At 36.9% G+C, this 26,129-nt stretch overlaps 1 protein-coding gene across 3 annotated transcripts in view; it reads right to left on the bottom strand.

The window, feature by feature from the left end:
• Positions 1–26,129, bottom strand: part of Iqcm (IQ motif containing M) — a 535,822-nt gene that overhangs the window by 201,559 nt on the left and 308,134 nt on the right. For all 3 annotated transcript variants that reach the window (XM_030243772.1, NM_001164235.1, NM_027944.1), the window contains one exon: positions 19,841–19,975. In XM_030243772.1, the coding sequence (XP_030099632.1) occupies positions 19,841–19,975 (135 nt within the window). The remainder of the gene's footprint in view (positions 1–19,840; positions 19,976–26,129) is intronic.

Here is a 26,129-nt window from a genome sequence, read left to right as displayed (position 1 = left end):
AATTCATGATAAAAGTCTTGGAAAGATAAGGAATTCAAGGCCCATACCTAACCATGATAAAAGCAATCTACAGCAAACCAGTAGCCAACATCATAGTAAATTGTGAGAAGCTGGAAGAAATCCCACTAAAATCAGGGACTAGACAAGGCTGTCCACTCTCTCCCTACGTATTCAACATTGTACTTGAAGTCCTAGACAGAGCAATTAGACAACAAAAGGAGATCAAGGGGATAAAAATTGGAAAGGAAGAAGTCAAAATATCACTTTTTGCAGATGATATGATAGTATATATAAGTGACCCTAAAAATTCCACCAGAGAACTCCTAAGCCTGATAAACAGCTTAAGTGAAGTAGCTGGATATAAAATTAACTCAAACAAGCCAATGGCCTTTCTGTACACAAAGGATAAACAGGCTGAGAAAGAAATTAGGGAAACAACACCCTTCTCAATAGTCATAAATAATATAAAATACCTTTGTGTGACTCTAACTAAGGAAGTGAAAGATCTGTATGATAAGAACTTCAAGTCTCTGAACAAAGAATTTAAAGAAGATCTCAGAAGATGGAAAGATTTCCCATGCTCATGGATTGGCAGGATCAACATTGTAAAAAAAGGCTATCTTGCCAAAAGCAATCTATAGATTCAATGCAATCCCCATCAAAATTCCAACTCAATTCTTCAACGAATTAGAAAGATCAATCAGCAGATTCATCTGGAATAACAAAAAACCTAGGATAGCAAAAACTCTTCTCAAGGATAAAAGTACCTCTGGTGGAATCACCATGCCTGACCTAAAGCTGTACTACTGAGCAATTGTGATAAAAACTGCATGGTACTGGTATAGCGACAGACAAGTAGACCAATGGAACAGAATTGAAGACCAAGAGATGAATCCACACACCTATGGTCATTTGATTTTTGACAAGGGAGCTAAAAACATCCATTTGAAAAAAGACAGCATTTTCAACAAATGGTGCTGGCACAACTGGTGGTTATCATGTAGAAGAATGTGAATTGATCCATTCCTATCTCCTTGTACTAAGGTCCAATCTAAGTGGATTAAGGAACTCCACATAAAACCAGAGACACTGAGACTTATAGAGGAGAAAGTGGGGAAAAGCCTCAAAGATATGGGTACAGGGGGAAAGTTCCTGAATAGAACAGCAATGGCTTGTGCAGTAAGATGGAGAATCGATAAATGGTACCTCATGAAGTTGCAAAGCTTCTGCAAGGCAAAAGACACCGTCAACAAGACAAAAAGAACACCAGCAGATTGGGAAAGGATCTTTACCTATCCTAAATCAGATAGGTGACTAATATCCTATATATCTAAAGAACTCAAGAAGGTGGACTTCAGAAAATCAAATAATCCCATTAAAAAATGGGGCTCAGAGCTGAACAAAGAATTCTCACCTGAGGAATACCGAATGGCAGAGAAGAACCTGAAAAAATGTTCAACATCCTTAATCATCAGGGAAATGTAAATCAAAACAACCCTGAGATTCTATCTCACACCAGTCAGAATGGCTAAGATCAAAAATTCAGGTGACAGCAGATACTGGCAAGGATGTGGAGAAAGAGGAACACTCCTCCATTGTTGGTGGGATTACAAGCTTGTACAACCACTCTAGAAATCAGCCTGGCGGTTCCTCAGAAAATTGGACATAGTAATACCAGAGGATCCTGCAATACCTCTCCTGGGCATATATCCAGAAGATGTCCCAACCGGTAAGAAGGACACATGCTCTACTAGTTCATAGCAGCCTTATTTATAATAGCCAGAAGCTGGAAAGAACCCAGATGCCCCTCAACAGAGGAATGGATACAGAAAATGTGGTACATTTATACAATGGAGTACTACTCAGCTATTAAAAAGAATGAATTTATGAAATTCCTAGCCAAATGTATGGACCTGGAGGGCATCATCCTGAGTGAGGTAACACAATCACAAAGGAACTCACACAATATGTACTCACTGATAAGTGGATATTAGCCCAAAAACTTAGGATACCCAAGATATAAGATACAATTTGCTAAATGCATGAAACTCAAGAAGAATGAAGACCAAAGTGTGGACACTTTGCCCCTTCTTAGAATTGGGAACAAAACACCTATGGAAGGAGTTACAGTGACAATGTTTGGAGCTGTGACGAAAGGATGGACCATCTAAAGACTGCCATATCAGGGTTCCATCCCATAATCAGCTTCCAAATGCTGACACCATTGCACACTCTAGTAAGATTTTGCTGAAAGGACCCAGATATAGCTGTTTCTTGTGAGACTATGCTGGGGCCTAGCAAACACAGACGTGGATGCTCACAGTCAGCTATTGGATGGATCACAGGGCCCCCAATGGAGGAGCTAGAGAAAGTACCCAAGGAGCTAAGGCATCTGCAACCCTATAGGTGGAACAACATTATGAACTAACCAGTACCCCTGAGCTCTTGACTCTAGCTGCATATGTATCAAAAGATGGCCTAGTCAGCCATCACTGGAAAGAGAGGCCCATTGGACTTGCAAACTTTATATGCCCCAGTACAGGGGAATGCCAGGGCCAAAAATTGGGAGTGGGTGGGTAGGAGAGTAGGGGGGAGAATATGGGGGACTTTTGGGATAGCATTGGAAATGTAAATGAGGAAAATACCTAATAAAAATATATTAAAAAAAAAAGAAAGAAAGAAATTGAGAAGCTGTTATAAACAACAACAACAAAAAAGAACCCCACTATTAGTTTTTTCCTGAATTTTGACCAGGAAGAGGTTAGTCACTCACTGGGTGTCCACTTTGCTGGTCCCCTGATGGACAGCCCACCACGGAAACATGAGAGGTAAATGACTACTGTTTTCAGTTATGTGTCATTCTATATTTGTAGAATAAGATTAAAAGGAGAGCTTGCTCAAGCTTATGCAGCAAGATCTAAAAACCACAGGTTGATCCCAACACAGAGCTAGTGGGTGTCTTTAATACTCCATGCTCACCAATAGACAGGTAATACAGAAAGAAAGAAAAAAAGAAGCTAAACAAAGAAATCTGGATATAAGTGGCATTATAAATCAAATGAACCAAGCAGATGTCAATAGACATTCTAACCAAACACTAATAAATGCACATTCTTCTCAGAATCCTGTGGAATCCTCTATAAAAACTGACCACATATTAAGACAAAAAGCAAGTCTCAAAAAATAGAGGGAAACTGAAATTACATTCTATTTGAACCCAAAAGAGTAAAGCCACACATCAGCAGCAATAGAAACCACAGAAAGTACACAAACTCATGGAATCTAAGCAGCACACTATAGAATCATAATTACATGAAGGAAGAAGTCAGGAAGGAAAGTTAACATTTTCCAAAACTGAATGAAAGTGAAAATACATCATAGCAAAAACTATGGGGCACAATGAAAACACTCCCAAGAGAAAAGTTTATAGCTCTGGTGCCTATATATAAAAAATTAATGATCTCAAATTAATAACATAATGATGTACCTTTGAGCCTTCTAAAAGAACAAATAACACCCAGAAAGTATGTGGGGGGGACATCAAAATCAGAGCTGAATTGAGTAAAATAGAAATAAATAAAACAATACAAAGAATTAATAACACAAAGAGTTGTTTTTTTAAAAAAATAATATAATAGAAAAACCTTTAGTCAGGTTAACAAAATAATACCTTGATTTTATATGGGATACTCAGCATTCTGAACTGAGGCAGTATCGAGAACCCCAAAATCTTCCGGGCTTGACAGTCTATCAGTCATCATTAACCAGTCCTTTGAGTTGAGGCAATAAAGGGTTTCATAATGTTACTTATCTCCCAAAAGACAAAAAAGCATTATGTACCTGTCACCATCTTATCAAGTAGAAAAAAATATAATTCTGTCACATTTGGGAAAGATGAGTTAAAAGGTTATCTCGTTGCCTCAGAAAACCCAGAAGATTTTGGTAATGGGAGAAAGGGATGAGCTGAATTAGGTTAATTAGAAAGAAGCCCAAGGAATTCAAGTAGCAGAAAACTGTCTTACTTTCCTCCAAAATCAGTGGGATGAGAAAAATTCTGAAGGTGGCATTTGTCCATTAGTGATGGAGAAAACTAGATGATTCCATGTTCTTCTTTCTTGAGTTAAATACAATTTCAGGAAGGAAAATAACACTGTCACAAGTGTGTGGAGATGCTGTTGTGCTGCCTATGTAATACTTGCTTATCAACATGTGTGGTTGGTAGTAGTAGATATGAGCCATCTCTTGTAGGTTTACAGTAGATGTGTCCCTTTGACGGCACTGAGGTGCCCGCTGGCCTCAGATGTCTCACAGTACTGACTTTATCTGCTTACATCCAAAGGGCATTTTACTGCTCTCATGCTAAGTAGCTTGCTGTGGTTGTCAAGGTTTGAAGCTACAGCTTTCCTATACCGTGAATCTATACACAGTGCTCTGTAGTCACACAATGCTCTGCAACTTTAGAGCAGCCTTGCACAGCCCAGCTAAAGGGAAAGTAGAGGGAGAAATTAAATCAGATTAGGATTTACATATAGGCTTATAAAGGAACTGGCCCTGCTGCCAGGCAAAAATATTTTTTAATGTGGCCAAAAACATAGCATTTGGTGACCATTTTCTTTATTGAGACATCTTGTATAACAATACATTCATAGGAATGTAAATAAACAGTGGGATCTGTGTTTCTGTTATGAGCCAGCAGAAGCGAGCTATTTAATAAGAAAAAGTACTTCAATACTAAAAAGGAATATTATTTGATTATTAAGACTAAGACAGAATGGTAGCCAGTATGTAGTCTCTTCTCTGGGGTCTAATCCTATTGCATAAAATGAACTTTTAAAAACTGGCAGTTTTCATAATATTTAAGAAATTATTATTAGTTTCTTTACATTCAAACATCCATTTTAATTTTTATTTATTCTTCTCTGATGTCATTATATTTAGCCCAATTGCTTCTTCCCCTCACTCCACTCCTCCACTTTCCCCTACCTCTTCTCCCACAAATAAATGCCTGACTTTCCCCAGAAAAACAGCAGGCCTCCCAAGGACATCAAGTGAACACAGCATAAAAAGATACAATAAAACCAGGCACAAACCCTTGCATTGAAACTGGGTAAGGAAGTCCAGTAGGAGGAAAAAGAGACCCAAGAACAGGCCAAAAAAGTTCAAGACACCCCCTACTCCCATTGTCAGGAGTCTTCCCAAACACTAAGCCAACAACAATGACATATGTAGATGACCTAGCACAAACCTATGCAGGCTCTGAGACTGCTACTTCAGTCTCTGTGAGGCCCCATGAATTCTGCTTAGTTGATTCAAAGACCTTGTTCTCCAGGTGTCCTTAACTCCTCTCCTCCCAGAATTCCTCCTCTCCCTGTTCTGTGGGGTTCCCTGAGCTCGGAGAGGAGAGATCAGATGGAGATCTTCAACCTGCTTTCTCTGCCCTCCCCTCGCTCTCTGCCTTATGTTTGGCTGTGGGTCTCTGCATCAATTTCTACCAGCTGCCAGAGGCAGGCTCTCTGATACTGATTGTATTAGACACCAATCTATAAATATAGTAGAACATCATTAAAAATAATTTTACACACACATACATTTTGGCCAGTCATGTTTGGTTCTTCCTTAGGTCTCTGAGTTATCTAGTCTCTGGCTGCTGGCCATCCAGACAGTGTCAGGCATGGGTTCTCTCTCATTGTGTGAGGATCAAGTTAAACCAGATATTGGTTGTCCACTTCCACAGGTTCTGTACCACCATTGCCTTAGCACATCTTGTAGCAAGGACATGTAGGTCAAAGGTTTTGTGACTGGGTTGGCAATCCAATCCCATCACTGGTAGACTTGACTGGCTACAAAAGATGGCAAGTTCCTGCTCTGTATCTCCCATTACTAGGAGTCCTTGCTAGGGTCACCCTCAGTGATTCTAAGGGAGTTTTCATTGTACCAGGTTTGAACCTCACCCCCAAATGCTCTCCAATATTGTAAAAGCAAAATTGCATATTTATTTTAGCAATGAATCTAGTAAATGTCTCTCCTTTTGAAGTAAGTCATAAACACTTAGATCATACTTGTATTAGTTTATGGCTATGTATCTATGAGATTAAAGCATTTTAAAAGGTTTATTAATATCTGTTCAATGAAAATGAGAGAAAAAAGAAGGCTGTTTGATAGGAGGCAAACAGAGCGAATGAAGCAGAAGAAGAAAAAAGACAATGATTGTGATAGTTTGAATGCAAATGAACCCCATAGGATTATATTTGAATGTTTCATCCCCAGTTGGTGGAACTGTTTGGGAATTATTAGGAGTCATGTCCTTGTTGAAGAAGGTGGGTCACTGGGGCTGAGCTTTGAGGTCAAAACCCACACTAATCCCAATCTCACCTATGCCCACATTCTAATGGTTGGTTCAAGAGGCAAGCTCTCAGCTATTGCTCCAGTACCATGACTGCCTGCCTGCTGTCATGCTTACCACCATCATGACTTTGGACTGTAATCCTGTAAAATCATGAACCCCAAAATTAATGCTCTCCTCTATAAGTTGTCTTAGTCATGGTCTTTTGTCATGGCAATAGAAAAGTAACAAATAGCACCGCACTTTGTGTAGTTTCAGGTTGGTGTATATGTCATTTAGAGAAGTTGGTGTATATGTCGTTTAGAGAAGTTGGTGTATATGTCTGTTACAATGTTTCCCTGCCAGTTGTTATGAGTTAGAAAAGTACAACACATCATGCAGATCCTTGAGAGGAAAGCCTATGTTACTTCTGAAGAGATGACATTACTCATGTTACTACCCATAAACAAAGAGGAAATAATTTTTAGTAAAATCTTAACATATGAAAAATATCCTAGATTCATCTTGTTGCTACCAAGAGAATAACATCTTTCATTATTGCTGCTCCTAAGTATAAGAGTTTTGCATCAATTCAAGTAGTAACAATTATATTAAATGCATGCATCAAGCTTAAAAGCTTTTGTTAAAAAGAGGCTTCTAAAAAAATCTTTGTTAATACATTCCCAAGAATATGATCTTACCACCCCAAAAAGCAGAAATGTGAGAGTTAATTATGTAACATAAAAGAAAATAATCCACAAGATTTGTGAAACTGGTACCAATACTTCTCAGCCCAGAGACTCTTAGACTTTAGAATAGATTGTAAATTGTGATGTCAGTAGATATAACTACAAATAAATATGTGTGTGCAAAATAGAGAAGAGATAATGACAGCTAGATACATATTCATTAAGTTATTGCCTTTTGTTTTTGTGTTTTCTACTGGATCTAAATCTCAGATAATCTTCTTGCCCAAAATCATCCCTCACATCAACCAAACAGAACATTTGGAAAATAAAGGACCATCTGCACAATACTGTACACGTGCGTCAAAGGCTTCAAGTTGTTACAGGTGTTTTAGTCAATGCAAGAAAAAAACATAAGCAGACAGTCTAGTTTTTTACCCTATACTATGGAGAGATGTAGGCTACTTTTAATTTTTTTTTCTTGTACTTTTTTTTAGAGGGAGGAAAAGGGAGTTTTCATGTCATGTTTCTCATCTTAGAACTATCACATGCCTTTTATTCTCTTGTCATTGGTAATACAGTCACTCCTCTTCATTCCATATGCAAGATACTACCATAATGAACTCAATCATTAGCAGTGATCATAGAAAGAAAGGCCTCTGCGCAATGGTAACACATAATCTAGTAGATGAGACTGGTATTAAAAATAAATAATATAACATATATCAGAATAAAAGATTAACTATTAAAGTGGGGCAAGAAAAAGGGAGGAGGGTATATGGTGATGTTTCATGATGGAGGTCAAGAAAGGTCTTGAAGAGCATTTGATATTTAACTAGATGTGTGGGTCAAAGCCTCACAAAATGATCCATAAGAGAAGGCAGTTCTACATAGAAGAGGAAAGTGCAAAGAATTGTTGAATTTTTAAAAGTCAAGTTGTTTTCCTAGCTGAAGTAGAATGAGCAAGAGGAAAGCAGAAGCTGACATGAGAAAGGAACAGAATTCAGCACAGATGCCTGGGCTGCATCGTACTCATGACAGAATAACCAGGACAGGTGCCTGGACTGCAGGAGAATGCCATGAAAATAGTTAAACATATTTGAGTTATACAAAAAGGAAATTTAAAGATTACATCTGTGTGCCTACTTAGAACCCAGTCAGAGGAACACTACATGAGAACAGTTCCTCTTTCATATTTCCACAGCAACAAAACAATAAGGTGACTAGAAATCAATCTAGCAAAGTATTAAAAGATCTCTAGGGAAAGAGGTTAAGAAAACCTTATTAAATTATAAAATGAAACTTGTAGAGATCACTTACAGAGTTGAAAGTTTTCATATCAAAATAAATCAATTTCCTACATTTTTAGTGGAACCAGAAATAATAATTCTTTCATTTTATAGACTTTTAAAAGGCAAGAAGTTCATTATACCAAAAAGTACATGGAAGGATCCAGCACTTTTCCTCCTAGAATTTCAATGAGTGAGTATAATAGTATAAAGGAATCTTTTAATAGATTCAAGTTTCTTTCTTACTTTAAAAAATCTAGTGGTCTTAATTCTCTTACTATCAAATCTCTTGGCTCTCACTTTAAACTGATTTAAAGAGTAATATGTAAAGCCTTGGTTAGGATTCACTTTTTAAGTATTTACTGTTACATAGAAATCACAATGCTAGAAATTATACCAATAAGTGTTTTGCATATACCAAATTGGAAGTCTTTTGTAATTAATGCTGTGAGTTACATACCAAAAATGGAAAAAAAAATCTAAGATCTCTCTTCAATATGGAAAGCTTTTAGTGTTACAATAATTATATATAGGTATATACATTAGTGTATATACCTGTGCTAACCTCAATAGAAGACAGATGCATATGAAAATAGATTCATCTGTATCCAACCATTGAAGACTGTCAACTAAACAATGGTCCATGCTCCTACTAAAAATACATCACAATTGGTAGAAGAAAAATCATTGGCAAGAATATTTCTAAAAAATAAAAACTTAACAGTTTTAGAATAGAAGCATGATTTAGTGCCTGAAACTCTACTCCCCATATCAGATATCCTTAGGGTTGTTATTTGTTCCCAAGTGCTTGGTGCTGAGTCTCTCTAGAAATGTATAGCTTTAAGGGACAATGCCTAAATAATTCCTACTGGAACATGATTGATTTACATCCAGAATTTTATTTGGATTATAGATTTGGAAGCATTTACTTTTTCAGTAGATGGATGAGGTTAGATGTTTATGTTCAAAACAATAAAAAGCCTCCCTGTAGAGCAAAGCAACCACCATCAACTGTGTCCCAGTAAATGACAAGGCAGGTGTTGTTGTTGTTGTTGTTGTTGTTGTTGTTGCTTTTATCCAGAAGTTTCCACTTACCCAGAAGATCTACATATACTCCTATTCAGAGGAACCAGCTGCCTGGAAAATTCTAAGTTGTGCTATCCTCCTTCTATTTACAGACATTTGTGTTTGTTTTCATTCTAGTTAACACTTCCTCAACTCATGCCTTAGCTTCTCTATAATTTCTCTGATCTCCAGATTGAAGCCATGATTAACACTTTATCATCTTCACACAGCGCATTTATGAATAAAACTTAGGAGGCTGCATTTGTCCAGTTACATGTGACTGTCCCTATAGTGTTGAACATTAGTTTCTAGAATGTACTTATAAATAACAGTTTCATCAAAAATACATTGGGTGAATGGGGGCAATACTGAGAAAATGGTAAACAGTTCAATGCACAAGCATGAGGACCTGAATTCAGACCCAAGCTTCTATATAAAGCAAGAAACAGCCACACACATATCAGTTGCCTCAGCACAGAGAGGATACATACAGGCAGATCCTGGGCACTTGCTAGTGAAATGGTGAGCTCTGGGTTCAATGATAAAATCTCAAAATATAAGGTACAGAGTGATAGAGGGTGAGACATAACTTCAACTTCTGGCTCCTATGTATGTACACACAAATACACACATACACACACACACACACACACACACACACGAGTACATAAACAACCAAGAGAAATATCCCTTATCCCTTATCAAAACTACAGGCATTTCACTTCACTGTTATGTTCTCTCAAGGCAGAAAGCATCAGCAAATACCCAATGCTAGAAAACTGGATCATGATACACATAGACACACAGGACTTAGGGTTAGAGCCATTAGCAGATGGGCTGACATCCAATTATTCTTCAGCGAGCTAGTGTTATATGACATAAACATCCCAAATCCCTCTAAATAAGCTCACATCAGAGAGGTCAGGTGGCTCAGCTCGCTGCTGGCATGAGAATGGTTGTTGAAGGAATACTCCCATTGCTTGTTATTGGAAGATGTAACATTTTCCTAACTGTAGCCACATGGCTAAATCATCTTCGCTGCCTCATTTCTGACTTTCAGATTTGTGCTAAATGTTCTGTTCATTTGCCTATATCCACTCTTCCAATCATTCTCTTTTTCAAGAAATATAACTACTGAACTATTTTCTGGAAAGAATACAAATCCCTGAACAAATACTAAAATGTTCAAATACAAATTATCTTTTCCTAACAAGCTATCATTTAAAGCCAAATTGATTTGATCCAATGAGAACTAACAGCCACTGGGATTGACACTAAGAAAAAGAAACAGTGTAAGAAATATACAGAAAAGCTCTGTCTGAGCTGGAATCAATGAGAGCTCATCCATGAATGTAATAGAAAACCCTGGAAATGAAAAGCTACAGAAAGCTTTTCAAAGCTATGTGAGAAATCAAATGACTCAGAAGGAAGCGCTCTAGACTACGAGGAAACATCAAGCATGGGGCTGACATGCAAACTGACCACTGGATGTGAGCTCCACCCCTCACACAGAGCTGCAACCAGGGGCCAAAACTTTGTGAACTCTGAGTGAATAGTTTGCCCAACCTTAGTTGGGCACTACACAGAGTAACTTTTTGAAAACTCACTCAAACAACAACAATAACAACATCATCAACAACAACAATAAAGAACTAAAATAACAATACCAAGGACTAGAGAGACAGCTAATGGATTAAGAAAGTTTGCTGTTCTTTCAGAGGACCAGAGTTCTGTTCTCAGCATCCATGTCAGTACATAATTAGCTGTAACTCCAGATACAGGTCATCTGAGGTCCTCTTTGACTTCTTTTATATATGTATGTATACACACACACACACACACACACACACACACACACACACACACACTGTTAAATAATAATTAGAGGAATGAACAGTCAATGAAGAGGTTCCCTTGAATCTGTTTCCACCAATCAAGTGTAAAGTAATAAAGCCTTCGAACTGAATAAGATTCAATACTTATGATAACACTGTACCTAGAATATCCAGTATTCATTATTAACAACAACATAAATGAGACATGCAGGCTGTGAGTAATCATAGATTTAGGAGTTAGGTTTAGTACAGTCTTGAAAGAGCTACTAAGATAAACATTGGAATTATTACCATAAGCCATAAAGTATTCTAACAAAATATAGTGGCAATCAAAAAATGACAATCGAGAAAAACAGAGGAAAAGTAACAAGATGCATTATAGAGATTAGGAACACATTAAGCACAAATATAGATCACAATGGGCTCATCTACAACCTCAAGAAGACAGACAAATATGATAAACAGGGAATGAAGCACAAGGACCCAGCTTCCAAAATTTAAACAATTGGCAGAGACTGCCTGGACAGGTGAGTTGATTAGAGTTCATAAAGAATTTAGAGACTATGTTTCTCAAAGTAACAGTAAATGAGATAGATAGATAGATAGATAGATAGATATCATGAAAAATATCATGAAAATTATGTATTTGACAGAGGAGGTACTATATCAGAAAAACACCAATAATATGAGAAAACTAAAGTTCCCATTCAAATGGTACACATAATTTTAACAGATTTCTCTAGAGAAAATAAAGAAATATCTACCAAGAATATAAAAAGATGTTTGCTCTTAACTCATTACTGAGGAAATGCAAATAAAGGCATAATAAGATGTTCATAGAACATAATAGCAAAAAAAAAAAAAAAAAAAAAAAAAAAAAAAAAAAAAAAAAGACAAAGCAACCCAAATAGCCATTAAGCCAATGGCTAGGTAAACAAGATGTGGCATAGTCACACACTAGAATATTGTTAGTAGAACAGAACAAAGTGCAGATACATGTTAATGCATAAATGAACCTCAAACATTGTAAAAATCCAACCACAAAGACTATATATTGTTATTCTAATGTTATTTACTAATAGTTTTGCCCCAAGTTAAATCCTCATTCTTCTATATTATTTCACCATCAATATTTGCTAGTCTGACATCTTTTTATAGTTTTATTTGTTTGTTTTTATCTCATATATTACATTCTGACTGTGCTTTCCTCTCTCTCCACTTCCTTCCGGTCCCTTCCTCAAACATCTGCTCTTCTGGATCCACTCCTCTTTCTTTCCCTTCAGAAAAGAGCAGGCCTCCCAGGAATAGCAATTGAACAAGGAATAGCAATTTATAATAAGACTAGGCACATACCCTCATATCAAAGCTGCATAAGGCAACCCAGTAGGAGGAAAAGGGTCTGAAAAGCAGGCAATAGAATCAGAGAAAACCCTCATTTTCACTGTTAGGAGTCCCACCAAAACACCAACCTGCACAATCATAACATATATTCAGAAGGCCAAGCTCAGATCCATACAGACTTCCCCACTGTCACTCAGTCTCTGTAAGATCCTGAATCCTGATGGAAAAAGTAATTCTAAGTATGGCACAAATTCCAAGGTGGAAGAAAATTGGGTAAATTTCCCTGAGGAATAGAGGAAGAGACATTTAAAAATAAAATACATACAGCCCAAGAACACTTCATTCTCCCAGAAGAAAACCTTCAAAGTAATATCTTCAGTTACAATCCCGTTGTTATCATCATAGTAAGAATAAGGAAGGACAAAAAGTTAAAAATACCTAAAGGTACAAAGACTTTCAGGAATCTGACTATTTGATATCACATGCTAGAAGTTAATCAGTTGAACTGATTACATGTGAATTAGATTAAATGTTCTACATGTAGCTTGCATCTAGTAAGCTATCACCCACAATCAGAGTTGGTATGGATAAAAATGACCGACAATTGAGATGAATACAGTCAGATTTTCTTGAAAGTAATGTGAGGGACAAAATGACCATAAATTATCCCAGATTTTGATTTTTTTCCATTGCTAACTTCACTTTCAGTAGATATTGTGGGCATCAAAGGAATCTTTGTGGGCATCTTTAATGGGACAGAGCATTTTAACTAAACATAAAACAAAATAAAACTACCATGGCAGTTTTCTAGAAGATAAAGTTTGTCCATCTTGTAAGGATAATTTCCAGACAAGCATGAGTACCTGACTTGGGGTCACATAAAAAGTGAGAGGTGCACCAGCAATGAGGGGGCAAGAGAAAGACAGGAAATTCCTTGTCAACCAACCTAACTAAAAGACAATGAACTTCAAGTTTAGTGAGAAAAGATAGCTCCAGTGTAGGTGCAATGTTTTTGTGCCTTGTGTAAAGAATATCCTTGTGCTATTCAAATGCTGATTTCTCTGCCCTCAGATCTTATTTCAATTGAGACAGAGCATTGTAATGCTTGTGTCAAGAATCCCCTGTCTCAAGTTTGTGTACACAATGCCTACAACTTATGCTGAGCCTTGTCAATAAAAGAAAACATCATAGGAAAATACATTTGAAGCCCAGAGGGTCAAACCAGTACTAAAATGCATGTATCTCAGATATTTTAGCTGGGAGATAGCCAGATTAGCTTGGAAGACTAAAATAGATTAATGACTACCCAGGAATTGTGTAGTAAAGCTTGATTAAATAAATCTTGGATCCTCTGTGTCATTATTGGGGAACTTAGTAGGATAAAGAAAAGCAGCCCTGTATTAATTTACTCCTTATATTCGTATTTTTTGTTTGTTTGTTTGTTTGTTTGTTTGAGACAGTGTATAGTCCTGGCTGTCCTGGAACTCACTTTGTAGACCAGTCTGGCCTCAAACTAAGAAATCTACCTGCCTCTGCCTCCCAAATGCTGGGATTAAAGGCGTGGGCCACCACCACTCGGCTCTTATATTCATATTAATATTACTGTTACACTTCATAGAATAGAGCCATAAAACAGGACACTTCTCTAACTTCTGAATATGTCTCCACAAACACATGTGTACACACCCTGAAATTCACAAATAAAAAAGAGAAAGTTCCCTAACCTTAGGAATTGAAAATTCCTTTATGCTTTTTTGAATATTCTAAATAATAAGAATTATTAATTAGACTCACCATTTATAGAAAACATGTCTTATTATGAAACTCATTGAGGATAGTCTGTAAAAAGTAAAATGCGAAGGTGCTCACATTGTTGGCTGTTGTTGGAGTGGAAAGGGCACCATTTTGTTTTGACCTAGGACCTCATATATACTAGTGACAAGTACTCCACCACAGAGCTATGTCTGATACCCAATGTCTTTCTCTAACACAGGTGGTTCTGCCTTTGAGATATTTTCACAAAAGAAGATGAAATAACCATCACTCAGATTGAAGAGACTCGGTTTAAACCATCAGACTTATAAATGAATTCAGAAGTCTCTTTTACACCTTGTCCTTCTCTGTCAAATGACAGAAAACTCTTATGCTATCAAGAGAGATAAAAATCAGCTGGGTGGTGGTGGCACATGCCTTTAAACCCAGCACTTGGGAGGCAGAGGCAGGTAGATTTCTGAGTTCAAGGCCAGCCTGGTCTACAAAGTGAGTTCCAGGACAGCCAGGGATATACAGAGAAACCCTGTCTCAGAGAGAGAGAGAGAGAGAGAGAGAGAGAGAGAGAGAGAGAGAGAGAGAATCTGTAGAAGCAAATTGTCTAAATTCTCTATTAAATGAGTCAATACACAAATAAGATTCAAGATTTAAACAGCTTAAAGTAAAAATTAAAAAAAAAATAAGTAACTACAATAACAAAAAATACCAGCTAACCCTTATTGAAAACTTATAGTCAAATGTCAAATATTTCACATGAATACAGTGGCCTGAATATTCTGACTTTTCTAGAATAGAAAAAAAAAAAAAAAAAAAAAGGATATAAACAGCCTCCTAAACACATATAGTTACCAAACAGAATTGTCAAACCAGGAAGTAAACTCCAATAATTCAATGGCTACACCCAAAAATAATCAACAAATAAAACCACACTGTGAAGCTATTAAGCTAGAAATCTTATGTTTTGAATACTAATACCTGCTTAGTTGTGAAATAGTTGTTTTGCTGCACTTAATTTTTAAAATTAAATTATTTTAAATAAAACAACTTATATATACAACAGTAAATTTTAAAATGATCATATGTGAATAAATGTATACCCTGTGGAAAAAGGAGTATTATAAAGTAAAATTACAGATGTATACATAATTTGTGGAAATATTGATTTTCATTAAAATGTTTATATGCACAGTAGAGGATAGAAAGAAATATTTTACATATTAACAACTGCAATTTATTGGAAGTTTTATATATTATATTTTCCACATTTTCTATATTCGGTATTTTGTAATGTTTTTAAAACTCCAACAGCTAGTCATAGACAATGAAATTTAAAGTAATTCAGATCCCTATGACAACAGGTAAGCAAATAGTCATAAAAGCTGAAAAACTAATTCTAAGTATAGTCACAGCAGTACAACAACATGGACAAAGATCAAAGGTAAAGAAAATTGGGTAAATTTTCCTAAAGAAAAAGGAAGAGACATTTAAAACTAAAATCAAGATTCAGTATTGATATTCAAATATCATCCAACCTTTGTGACCACCTTTTCTGTATCAAAAAGTACATCCTAAAATATTGTTTTTCCTGGATTGAATTATGGGTCCATCATCATTAAACATGTCAGATAGTCATAGCACTCATTTGTACAAAGATTTTTTACAAAAGTGATAAAATATCAGAAAAATAAATTAAGAAAATTGTAGGGGTGGTTCTGATGCTAAGGTTCTATTCCCCAATTGGTTCTTGATCTGTTAGTAAAGAAAGCCATAGGTCAATTGCTGGGTGAAAGGTACAGGCAGAACTTCTTGGTCCCTAGAGGAAAAGGAGACAGATGCAGTGGAGGAGGAAGGAGTTCACCAGGCACCCATGTGAGGTCTCTGGAGGAGCAGTGGGCTGTGGTCAGTCCTATAGGAGGGTGGTCAGAGATGTTTATCAGGGAATAGATTCAAATGATCAACTAAAGTTAGGGCAGGTAGGAGGTGCAGAGCTAAGAGTAATGATAAAGGCCCGCTTTTCCAGGCAGGAGAGTGTAGCACCTAGCAATTGTGCCAAGAAGGCAAATTGAAAATGAACAACTGTATGTGTGTCTTTTGTCTGTGGATTCAAGAGGAGCTGGGTAGGACTGTTAGCACAGCCCATTTCCAGAGTGTAGGCAAGGTAGTGAAAAGCAACACACAGCAGAAAATCATTCTACTTACAATGACATCAGAAAAGTAAGCCATTGGCAATAAAATAAGTTGAACCAAGAAAGTGAAATATTTTACATTGAAAATAACAAGATATTAATGAAATAAGTGATGAGCACAAATAAACAGAAAGTAATTTTGCATTTAGGGATTGAAAGAATTGCTATAAATACATTCACATTGCCCAAATTACACTCATATTTAATGTAATCTTTTTAAACTATTATAGTATACGTCATAAAGTTACAGAGCACCATGCATATAAGACAAATTAGATCCTTTTTTTTTAAGTAGATGACCAAGAGGAGGATAGGCCCTCAGGAAGACTCTTGCTGCCAGAGCTCATGGGCAGAGCATTTTTAAAGTCCAAAGACCACACAGATCACAATTACATTATTCTTTGCAATATATGTTTTAGCAGAACATAATAGCTATTTCAGATAAAACATAACAACTATATTTAATTTATATTTTCACCAGTTATTTTAGCTTATACAAACATTTTTTGGTTAGTACATGTGAACCATGGTCATGATCAAAGACAATACCAAATATGTTGACAAGATGAACATAGCTCTTGGGAAGCAATAAAGGGCTAGGAAGTGTATACGCAGACACAAAAATGGAGTAATCACAAGAAGATATTATTTTAGTCACTTAATACTTAAAATGGCCTTTCAGAAATAAGCATACATGCCTAAAATTTGTATAGGATTACAAAAGATGTCAAATGGACAAACAATATTAAGAAAGAAAAACAGGACTCGAGACATTATGCTTCTTGATTTTAAATTAGTATAGTCTATAGATTTTAAAGATATGTGGGACAACCATAAAACATTATAAACTCATGAAACAAAACAGATAGTCCAGAAACAAACCTACACATTTGTAGGCAACTGATTTCTAACAACAATGCTAAGAATACAACAAGAAAAGCGTAGCATCTTCAAGTGATTCTGGGGAAAGTAGACATCTGCAGATAAAATAATAAAGGTGTGCCTGTTTTGTATATACAAATCATCCATTACAAATGTAGTAGTCATTTTCTCAGACCAGGAAATTCCTAGATGATGACATGAGGACAAAGCTGTCTTACATATAATTGGCTGGGATGTTTTGAGCACCCCCCCCCCCACACCAAAGCAAACAACAAAAATATAAAGTAAATAGTAAGACTACATCAAATTCACACACACATGGAAAAAACAAGAACCAGCAGGCTGTAATGGTAGCCAAAGAGGGGAAGAATACTGTTAATTTGTATCTGTGAGAGGGTTTAATACACAAAAGCTCGTGAAAAATCCTAAACCGACAAAACCTTCAATTAAATATAGGTAAAGACCCGAAAAGACATTTAAAATTTTTTTATAATAACCAACAATAAGAAAAAAATTCTCAACATCATTAACTATCAGAGAAATTCAAATCAATAATACACTGAGAGGCTACCACACACATGCTATAATGTATAATATATAATCTATAACCACAACACACCAACAAGACAAGAGATAAATGTTGCAGATGTGGGAAGTGAGAGTATTTGAACACTTTAGGTAGATATGTAGATTGCTACAACCATTATAGAAAACAATTTGGAACTGTTAAAAAAAAAAGTCAAACAAAACTATTATGATTCCAAACAAGGTAATTAAATCATCATGGCAAGGAGATACCAAAGAGCCTCTCTTCCTCACTCATTTCCACAGCATGAATTTCCTCAGTCTATGCTCATTATAAAAATGTTCTAAATAGCTAAGACATGAAATCATCTTGAGTGTCCATCAGTAGAGGAGAAAATGAAGAAATACAATCTATGCAAACACGGGAATCAGACTTATTGTTTTAATGAAGTTGTATTACTTTGAAAACATACATGAAACTGGTGGACACTGAATTAAATGAAGTGATTAGGATGTTAAAAGAAAAATCCTACATAATCTCATGTATTTGTTGAATCTGAAAATGTTGCCAGTGGTAAGTCAGTGCAACGTTAAAAAGCACATATATTAATGTAATGAATAAGGAACCCAAATTATAACAGCATAATTTAAAAACAAGTTTAGTGAGAGGAAGAAAAAATTAATAAATCTGTATGGCTTACTCAAAACTTTTTAAGTGAGTAGAATTCTTCACTCACTTAATTTTTCACTCATCTGTATACCCTCCCACAGGTATACAGATGTACACATAAGGGAACTCCCTTATGCCATATATAACCACAGATATACTGGCTAGAGGTGTTGGCCATTAATATGTGGCATATCACACCACATAATAACCCTCAAACAGTTTTGTTCATTAGACTTCAATAAGCATAGGGAAGAAAAAAGGCTGAAAAAATTGTAATTAGTCATTAAGATTTCTCAGACCTGTAACAACATTCCCTCTTACTGGTTTGAGATGAGAAAAATGTTGTTTGATATATATTATTAAAGTATCAGAAAATTCTATCATTTTATCTGTTTTCTGTTTGGAACAAAATGATTTACCTTTTCTGGAATTGCTGGAGACTTTATTCAAGACCTTATGTATGTTAGGCAAACTCTACCACTTACCTGTATACCAAGCAAGAAATTATTTTCTAATTGTAAAATTGCTTTAGCTTACTATATTTATGCCTGTAAACCTGAATTTGCTTATCAGTATCAAATTTAACTACCCAGGAGAAACATTTTAGCAACAATTTTTAAAATTTTGTGGGTTAAGTATATTATGTATAATTTTATTATAAATGAAATGCCCCCTCATGGTCTTGCTGTTGAAGGCTTTAGTTCTGACACTGATGTTCTGGAAATTTCCAGAAATACCTCACTGAGGCACAGCCTTGTGCACTGAGTCCTGTTATGGAACTCTGTCCTGTTTTCTCTTTTCCTCACTCCCTTTTCATTATGTGTTTGAATCCTCTGAAGCCAAGAGTCAAAATAATTCATTTGAAATTGCCTTTCCTAAGTATCAGTTGTATCACTTGAAAAAGAAATTGCATACTTAGCTAGATGCAACTTACTGATATATCAAAATATATATTCTAAAGTAAAAGCTGAAACCTTCTTTCTGCTCTCCAATTAAAATACAATGTAATTTCTTTTAACCTGCCTTTTCTTATGTGGATTAAGATTAGATACAAATTTGAGGAAAAGGGATTTAAGGTGTAGCAGATGTTAAGGGACATGGGAGAATGGGCTCAACATTAAAGTTTTGCATGCATGAAGACATCCTTATCTAATAAAATGCAATATGCAGTGAATATACATGACTGAACAATAAATAAGAGAGGAAGAGGAGGAGAAGAAGCCAGGAGAGAAGGAAAGCGGGACAAGGACTGCAGGCAGCAGCACTCACATCTGTGGAGCAGGTCCCAGTACTCATCGATCTGGGTCTGGGTGGGGAAATGACCACAGTCGTTGAAGTATTTCAGCAGATCACTTCTTTCTAGGCCTTGCCAGTCTTCTCTCTTGGCAAACATGGTTTCATAGACTAAAAGCCAAAAGATAAAATAATATAGTTTCTTTTACAAATAATGTGTCATGCACAAGTTACCTATAAAGTTCTTCTGTCCTGGAGTCTAACTGTCAGCCAGGTTTTCCTTTAAACCTATGGATGAGCCCTTGGCATTCTAGAAGCCAGTGTCAGGGCCTCTCTTCCTCACCCATTTCCACAGCATGAATTTCCTCAGACTAACCTTCAGTCAGGCTCCCCATGGAGAACACAGGACAGAGGTGGGGACTCTATCTGTTTCGTGACAAATGATCACAGACCTTACACATATCAACACACAAACTACATCATTAGCTGTAGTGTGGGATATTTTATTTTTATTAAGATATGTCCCCTGTATACATTAATAGGGCTCAGTGTGATAACCCAAGGCATATACACAGCACTAACAGATGTATGAGCACCTTATGACTAACATGACAATGAACACAAGTGTGCAGACAGTAGGCATCTCTTTGGGGTGCTGCTTTGACTTCCTTAGATACACACTCAGAGTGGCTTGGCTGGATCATGTGAGATTTATTTGTCTTTTCTTTCTTTCTTTTGTAAAAAAACAATGATTTTATGATAGTGGTGCCCATGGTGAACCTAGGGCACCATGCCCACAAAGCAAGAGCTCCACGGCTGCTGGATCTATTGCCACCATAACTCTTTTATTCTTATTTTGCATCAGGGGATCACTAAGTTGCCTAGCTTTAGCCTGGAGCTTATAAACCCCTATTATAGGTCTGTAACACCAGATCAACCCATTTTTAACTTTTAATTTATTTGTTTATCTTTTGAATCTCCACACTGTCTGTTCCCCTTTGTCTACATTGTCACTAGCAATGACAGGAATCCCAGGTTCCTGACTCCTGATGACTCATGTCAGAAGTCATCAAATCTGTAAACTTCTCACTTTTCAGCTTCCAATCCACATTCTAACCACTGGATTTTTCCATTACATTTTGAATTTCTGATTTGGAAATAGAGTTAAGAACAATATCTACATTTTGCTCACTGACTTCACAGCAAAAGATGAAGAATAAAAAAAAAAGAGCTCAAGAAACTCCTATCTGAATATGAATGGCTATGCCGATCTTCAAAGCCATCAGAAACACATACAAATTAATATTTAATGTAGGTATGTGTTTTTCTCTCTTTTCAAATCTACAAACTAAAGCTGCTGGATTCAGAGCCTATTCACATCCACTGCAGAACAGAACCCGAGGCTCTCCTGTTTCTGGACATTTTGACTCAGAAGTGCCAGAATTTGCATTTCATTGCCTCATAGCTTCTCCTAGCAAAGGGCTTCAATCTGTTGACTTCTGGACAGTAATCCAGAAGTCTTGGGGACTTAAGACCCCTGCAGAGTGGCCCTCAACCCCTGCTGGTATGGAGGGGTGGGGGGAAGGGGTTGGCAATTGATTATGAAAATCTAGTTTTTGAGAAACTTGGCTTCATTATTTTTATGAGTTGCCATGACAATATTTTTTTTTTAATTTTCATCCTGTCCCTACTGCATTTTTCTATGCCATTAAAGGTACTTTATGGAGTCAATTTACTTTCACATAAGTTAACTGTGCTTGAATCCTTTCCTCAGGATTTGTTTCTTTAAAATCCTAAAATTAAGACACAGAGAATGTCCTTTTGTTACTTACATAAATATATTTTTATAAAGATTCATGTACTTTTATTACTTTCTCCTTCACTCATCCATATCTTGAGTACCATCCTTTCATGACTATGCAGTGCAAATACAAACCTTCTGCAACTCACTGGCAGAATTAATGAACTGAGCTAGTTAGCCAGCTTCAGTAAACACATAACTGAAATTATGAAAATTAATACAGTTTGAAATTCTTGAAATATATTTTAAAAGGTTTACCAGTATTTCCCAAATATGAAAAATAGCAATAATTGTATAGAAAACAGAAGAGAATTCTATAAGAAACATGACAAAAATACCTTGCAAATTATGTGGACTCTAGGTATAGTGTAAGTGAAGGTTATTCATAATTTTTTAAATTATCCCTTTAGCTATTCAGATTCTATGTTGGACAGAGTGCCATCTGTTTAATCAAATGCCTTTATTCTGTCTTTTGCTCATGCAAGTCTAACTAAAGTGATATGTATTCATAAATTGCACCATTGTTCTTTGTCTGTAATCTTCTAGTGCCTTCTCAACTTGACTAGGAATCTAAACAAGAAACACATAAAGCTATCCATAGACGTTTAAGACTTACTCAATAATCTTGTCAGCTAAATACCACCAGAAGCCAGAACGGAAAAACAGATAGACATGGGGTGTACATGTGTTCCTCTGTATGTGTTTTCAAACTAAAAATAAAATAAAATTAATAAAATAATAATAATAATAATAAATTTAAAATCTGTAATTACAAGTCAAGAGTAAAAGTTATGTAGGTAGGGATAAAATTAAAATAAACATGTTAAGATAAAACTTAAAAAAAACAAAAAACAAAAAACATAGTGACAGAATTTGAAGTATGATGATAATACCAGGCCAAAAACAAAAAAGGGGGGAAGACATTTAGGATATGCATGTGATTGTGAATTCTGTGGCTGAATACTAACATAGACTCTTTCATGGTGCCTCTTAGGGATGGCCAAAGAAGTACTATCAGTGCTCTGAATAAAGAGTAGAATAGTCATGTGGTCTGAATCTGTGGGAACAACACACAAGGGTTTCCCATGAAGCAACATGTCTTGACCCACATCAGAGCATACCTGCTGTTGAGTAAGTGCCATTCTTGTTAAAGATGAAGCATGCTGGAGAGAGGAAGTATAACAATGTGGATACATTGTGGTTATTGTGGATGCCGACTTAAATGTTCTCAGCTTGGTTATTGTGCATGTGTGTGTGGGGGGGGGAAGAAGACAAAGCAACGAGAACATGGCATGGGGGGGGGGAGGGGGAGGGAATTCCTCCTTTTTAAGTTCAGACTCAAAAAGTAAACTTTGGACCTTGATCAGTAACTTGTCTTGGTCTTGTTCTTCTCTTGGTCTTGTTTTTCTCTCTTCATCTCTCCAATACAGCTATCCAGTTCCTGCAGCTGCTAACAGCTACAGGTGGTGCCTAGAACATGGGACCTGAACATGTAAGGGCCAACTGAGGTAAACACTGGCTTGGTGGAGCTCCACAGAAAACATAAGAAGATGGTATCTGGCATGGTAAGCAGCATATAGTATTCATACTAGCACTGACCTTAAACTTTTTGAAATTGTTGCTGAAGGGGTGAAAGGATACCGGCTAAGTTGGGACCCAGAGCTGATCCCACTTAGAGGTTGACAGTGGAAAATGGGATCAGAAAATTCTAAACATGCATTTGTCCACAGCCTTCAAGTGTTGCTTCATGTGAGAGGAGTATGGTGTGAAGAACAATTACTAGAAGACTTTTCAGATCAGATAGATTCTTGCTGCCCATGGTTCCATGGAGAAAGAACTTTAGATAAGAGAACCTGGGAGAAAATTGGAGAATCTCTGAGAAACACCCCGGCAGATAATGTCACCCTTTGCCTCTTGGCGCTCATAAAAGATGCTATTGACAAAGAGACCTCACAGGCATCAGATAGTGCCCAGGTAGAACTTGAAGAATCTGAGGAAGAAAGCCTGCCAGAGAGGGCTTTCTCAGAAAAGGGCCCTCTCAATCCTAAATTAGAAAGGTATAGAGAGCCTAATGATGAGCTAACTTTAGATGAGGAGGCTTATTCAGAAAAAGGAGCTGCCAAATATTATGAGGATTGGTCTCCTTTCACACCTTCTGCTCTGCCTATGGCCTCTACTGCAGAAGATGCTACTCAAATGGACATGCAAGTAAGTAAATTAGAGTTTGAAATTAAGTTGCAGAAGTTGACTAATGAGCTACAGGAGCTAAAATAGGTGTCAAGTCCAGGGAAGAACAGCTATTCTCATATATACCAATCACGGCTAGAAAGAGCTGTGAGTCAGGCTCTCAGAAAAGAGCAAGATATATCTGATGTGCTAGCTTTCCCTATAGTTTAGATAATTGACCAGCAGAACAATAGAGTCAGACACTACCAGACTTTGGAGTTCAAAGTGATAAAGGAGTTAAAAACAGCTGTGGCACAGAATAGCCCTACAGCTTCTTTTACACAAGAATTATTGGATACTGTGATGGAGTCAAATTTAATCCCCCAAGATTGGAAGACTCTATGTAACGCTACCTTGTCAGGAGGAGATTTCTTACTTTGGAGTACTGAATGGCATGAAGCCAGTAAGAGAACTGCTGCTTTGAATGGTCAGACAGGTAACCTAGATTGGCATATTGACATCCTTTTAGGAGAAGGTCAATATGAAGGCAATGCTAATTAGATTGGGTTTCCTGTTGGAGTGTATGCACAGGTTGTAATGGCTGCCTGGCATGCTTAGAATCAGTTACCAACTAAAGGGAATCTCAGTGAAAATTTAGCCAGTATTCGGCAGGGCCCTGATGAGCTTTTCCAGGACTTTGTGGATAGGCTACTAAAAGCAGCTAGTAGAATTCATGGAGATTCTCAAATAGAAAATCCTTTTGTTACAAAATTAGCTTATGAGAATGCTAACGCAGCATGTCATGCCCTAATCAACTGTACATAGGACAGACAGACTTAGCAGGGTATATTCATCTTTGTGAAGAGATTGGGACTTCATATAATCAGGGATTGGCCATGGCCACTACTTTGCAAGGAACCACTGTACAAGCAATGCTTGCACAGAAGTGAGGGAATAAAGTAGGTTTTAAATGTTGACGTTTGTGTCATTTTAAAAATGATTGTCCTAGGTATAGAGGCGCAATCAGGCTACACCCCAGGACATTGTTCTTGATGCAGGAATGGTAACCACTGGACCAGGGAATGTAAATCAAAGACAGATATTCAGGGCTGTCCCGTGTCGGGAAACAAGCAGAGGGGCTAGCCTCAGGTTCAGAGACGCTCATAGCAAGCAGCTTATGGGGCCATGAAGCTGCTGCCCAGCCACGGAAATTCGTTTTTGAACTTATCAGGGCAACCCCAGGAAGTGCAGGACTGGACCACTGTCACGTGGTATTAACCCCAGAAATGGGAGTTCAAACTCTGCCTACGGGAGGTTTTGGACCTTTACCGGCAGAAACTTCGGGATTTCTTTTAGGACAAAGCAGTTCTGCTGTAAAAGGACTGCAGATTTATCCAGATGTTATAGATAATAATTATGAGGGAGAAATTAAAATTATGGCTGCTTCCCTTCATGGTATTATAACTGTACCTGTTAACCAAAGAATTGCTCAACTTATCTTAGTTCCCCTGCATCTGCTACTGTCCAGATTTGTTAAGAGTGAGAGAGGACAGAGTGGCTTTGGTTCCTCTGATGTGTAGAGGGTTCAATCTATTACTAGTAAGAGACCTAACCTTAAATTAATAATTGAAGAAAAAAGCTTTGAAGGATTAATAGATACTGGAGCTAATGTAACATTTATTAGAGGACAAGATTGTCCTTCAACTTGGACTTTGTCTGATACGAAACCTTCAAGGAATTGGTTATGCCAATAACCCAATACAAAGCTCTAAACTTCTAACCTGGAGAGATGAGGAGGCCAATTCAGGACAAATTCAGCCTTATGTTATGTCAAATTTGCCTATTACCCTCTGGAGAAGAGATCTCTTGTTACAGATGGGCCTTATAATGTGTAGTCCAAATGAGGCAGTAACTAAGCAGACGCTAGGACAAGGATTTTTGCCTGGTGAGGGGCTAGGAAAGGAAGAACAAGGCATTAAGACATATGAAAGTCTTAAGCCTCACTCTAATTTGGGAAGATTGAGGTATTTCCGTAATGACCACTATCTTGCCTGCATCCCAAGCTGATAAAATTCAATGGCTTAATAATATTCTGGTGTAGGATGATCAGTGGACTTTATCTAAGGAAAAGATAGAAGCCTAGTGTGGGATCAATTAGAGCCAGGGTATTTAATAGAATCTCAGTCTCTTTGGGATACTCCAGTATTTGTTATTAAGAAAAAACCCAGTAAGTGGAGATTGTTACAAGATCTCAGAAAGATTAATGAAATCATGGCATCTATGGGAGCTTCACAACCTGGGCTTCTGTTTCTGGTAGCCATTCCTAAGGATATTATAAAATTGTGGTAGATTTGAAAG

The sequence above is a fragment of the Mus musculus genome, chromosome 8 (assembly GCF_000001635.26).
Source record: "Mus musculus strain C57BL/6J chromosome 8, GRCm38.p6 C57BL/6J".
Classification (NCBI taxonomy): domain Eukaryota; kingdom Metazoa; phylum Chordata; class Mammalia; order Rodentia; family Muridae; genus Mus; species Mus musculus.
Note: the sequence above shows the minus strand (reverse complement) of the source record. Positions and strands in the feature narration are given on the sequence as shown.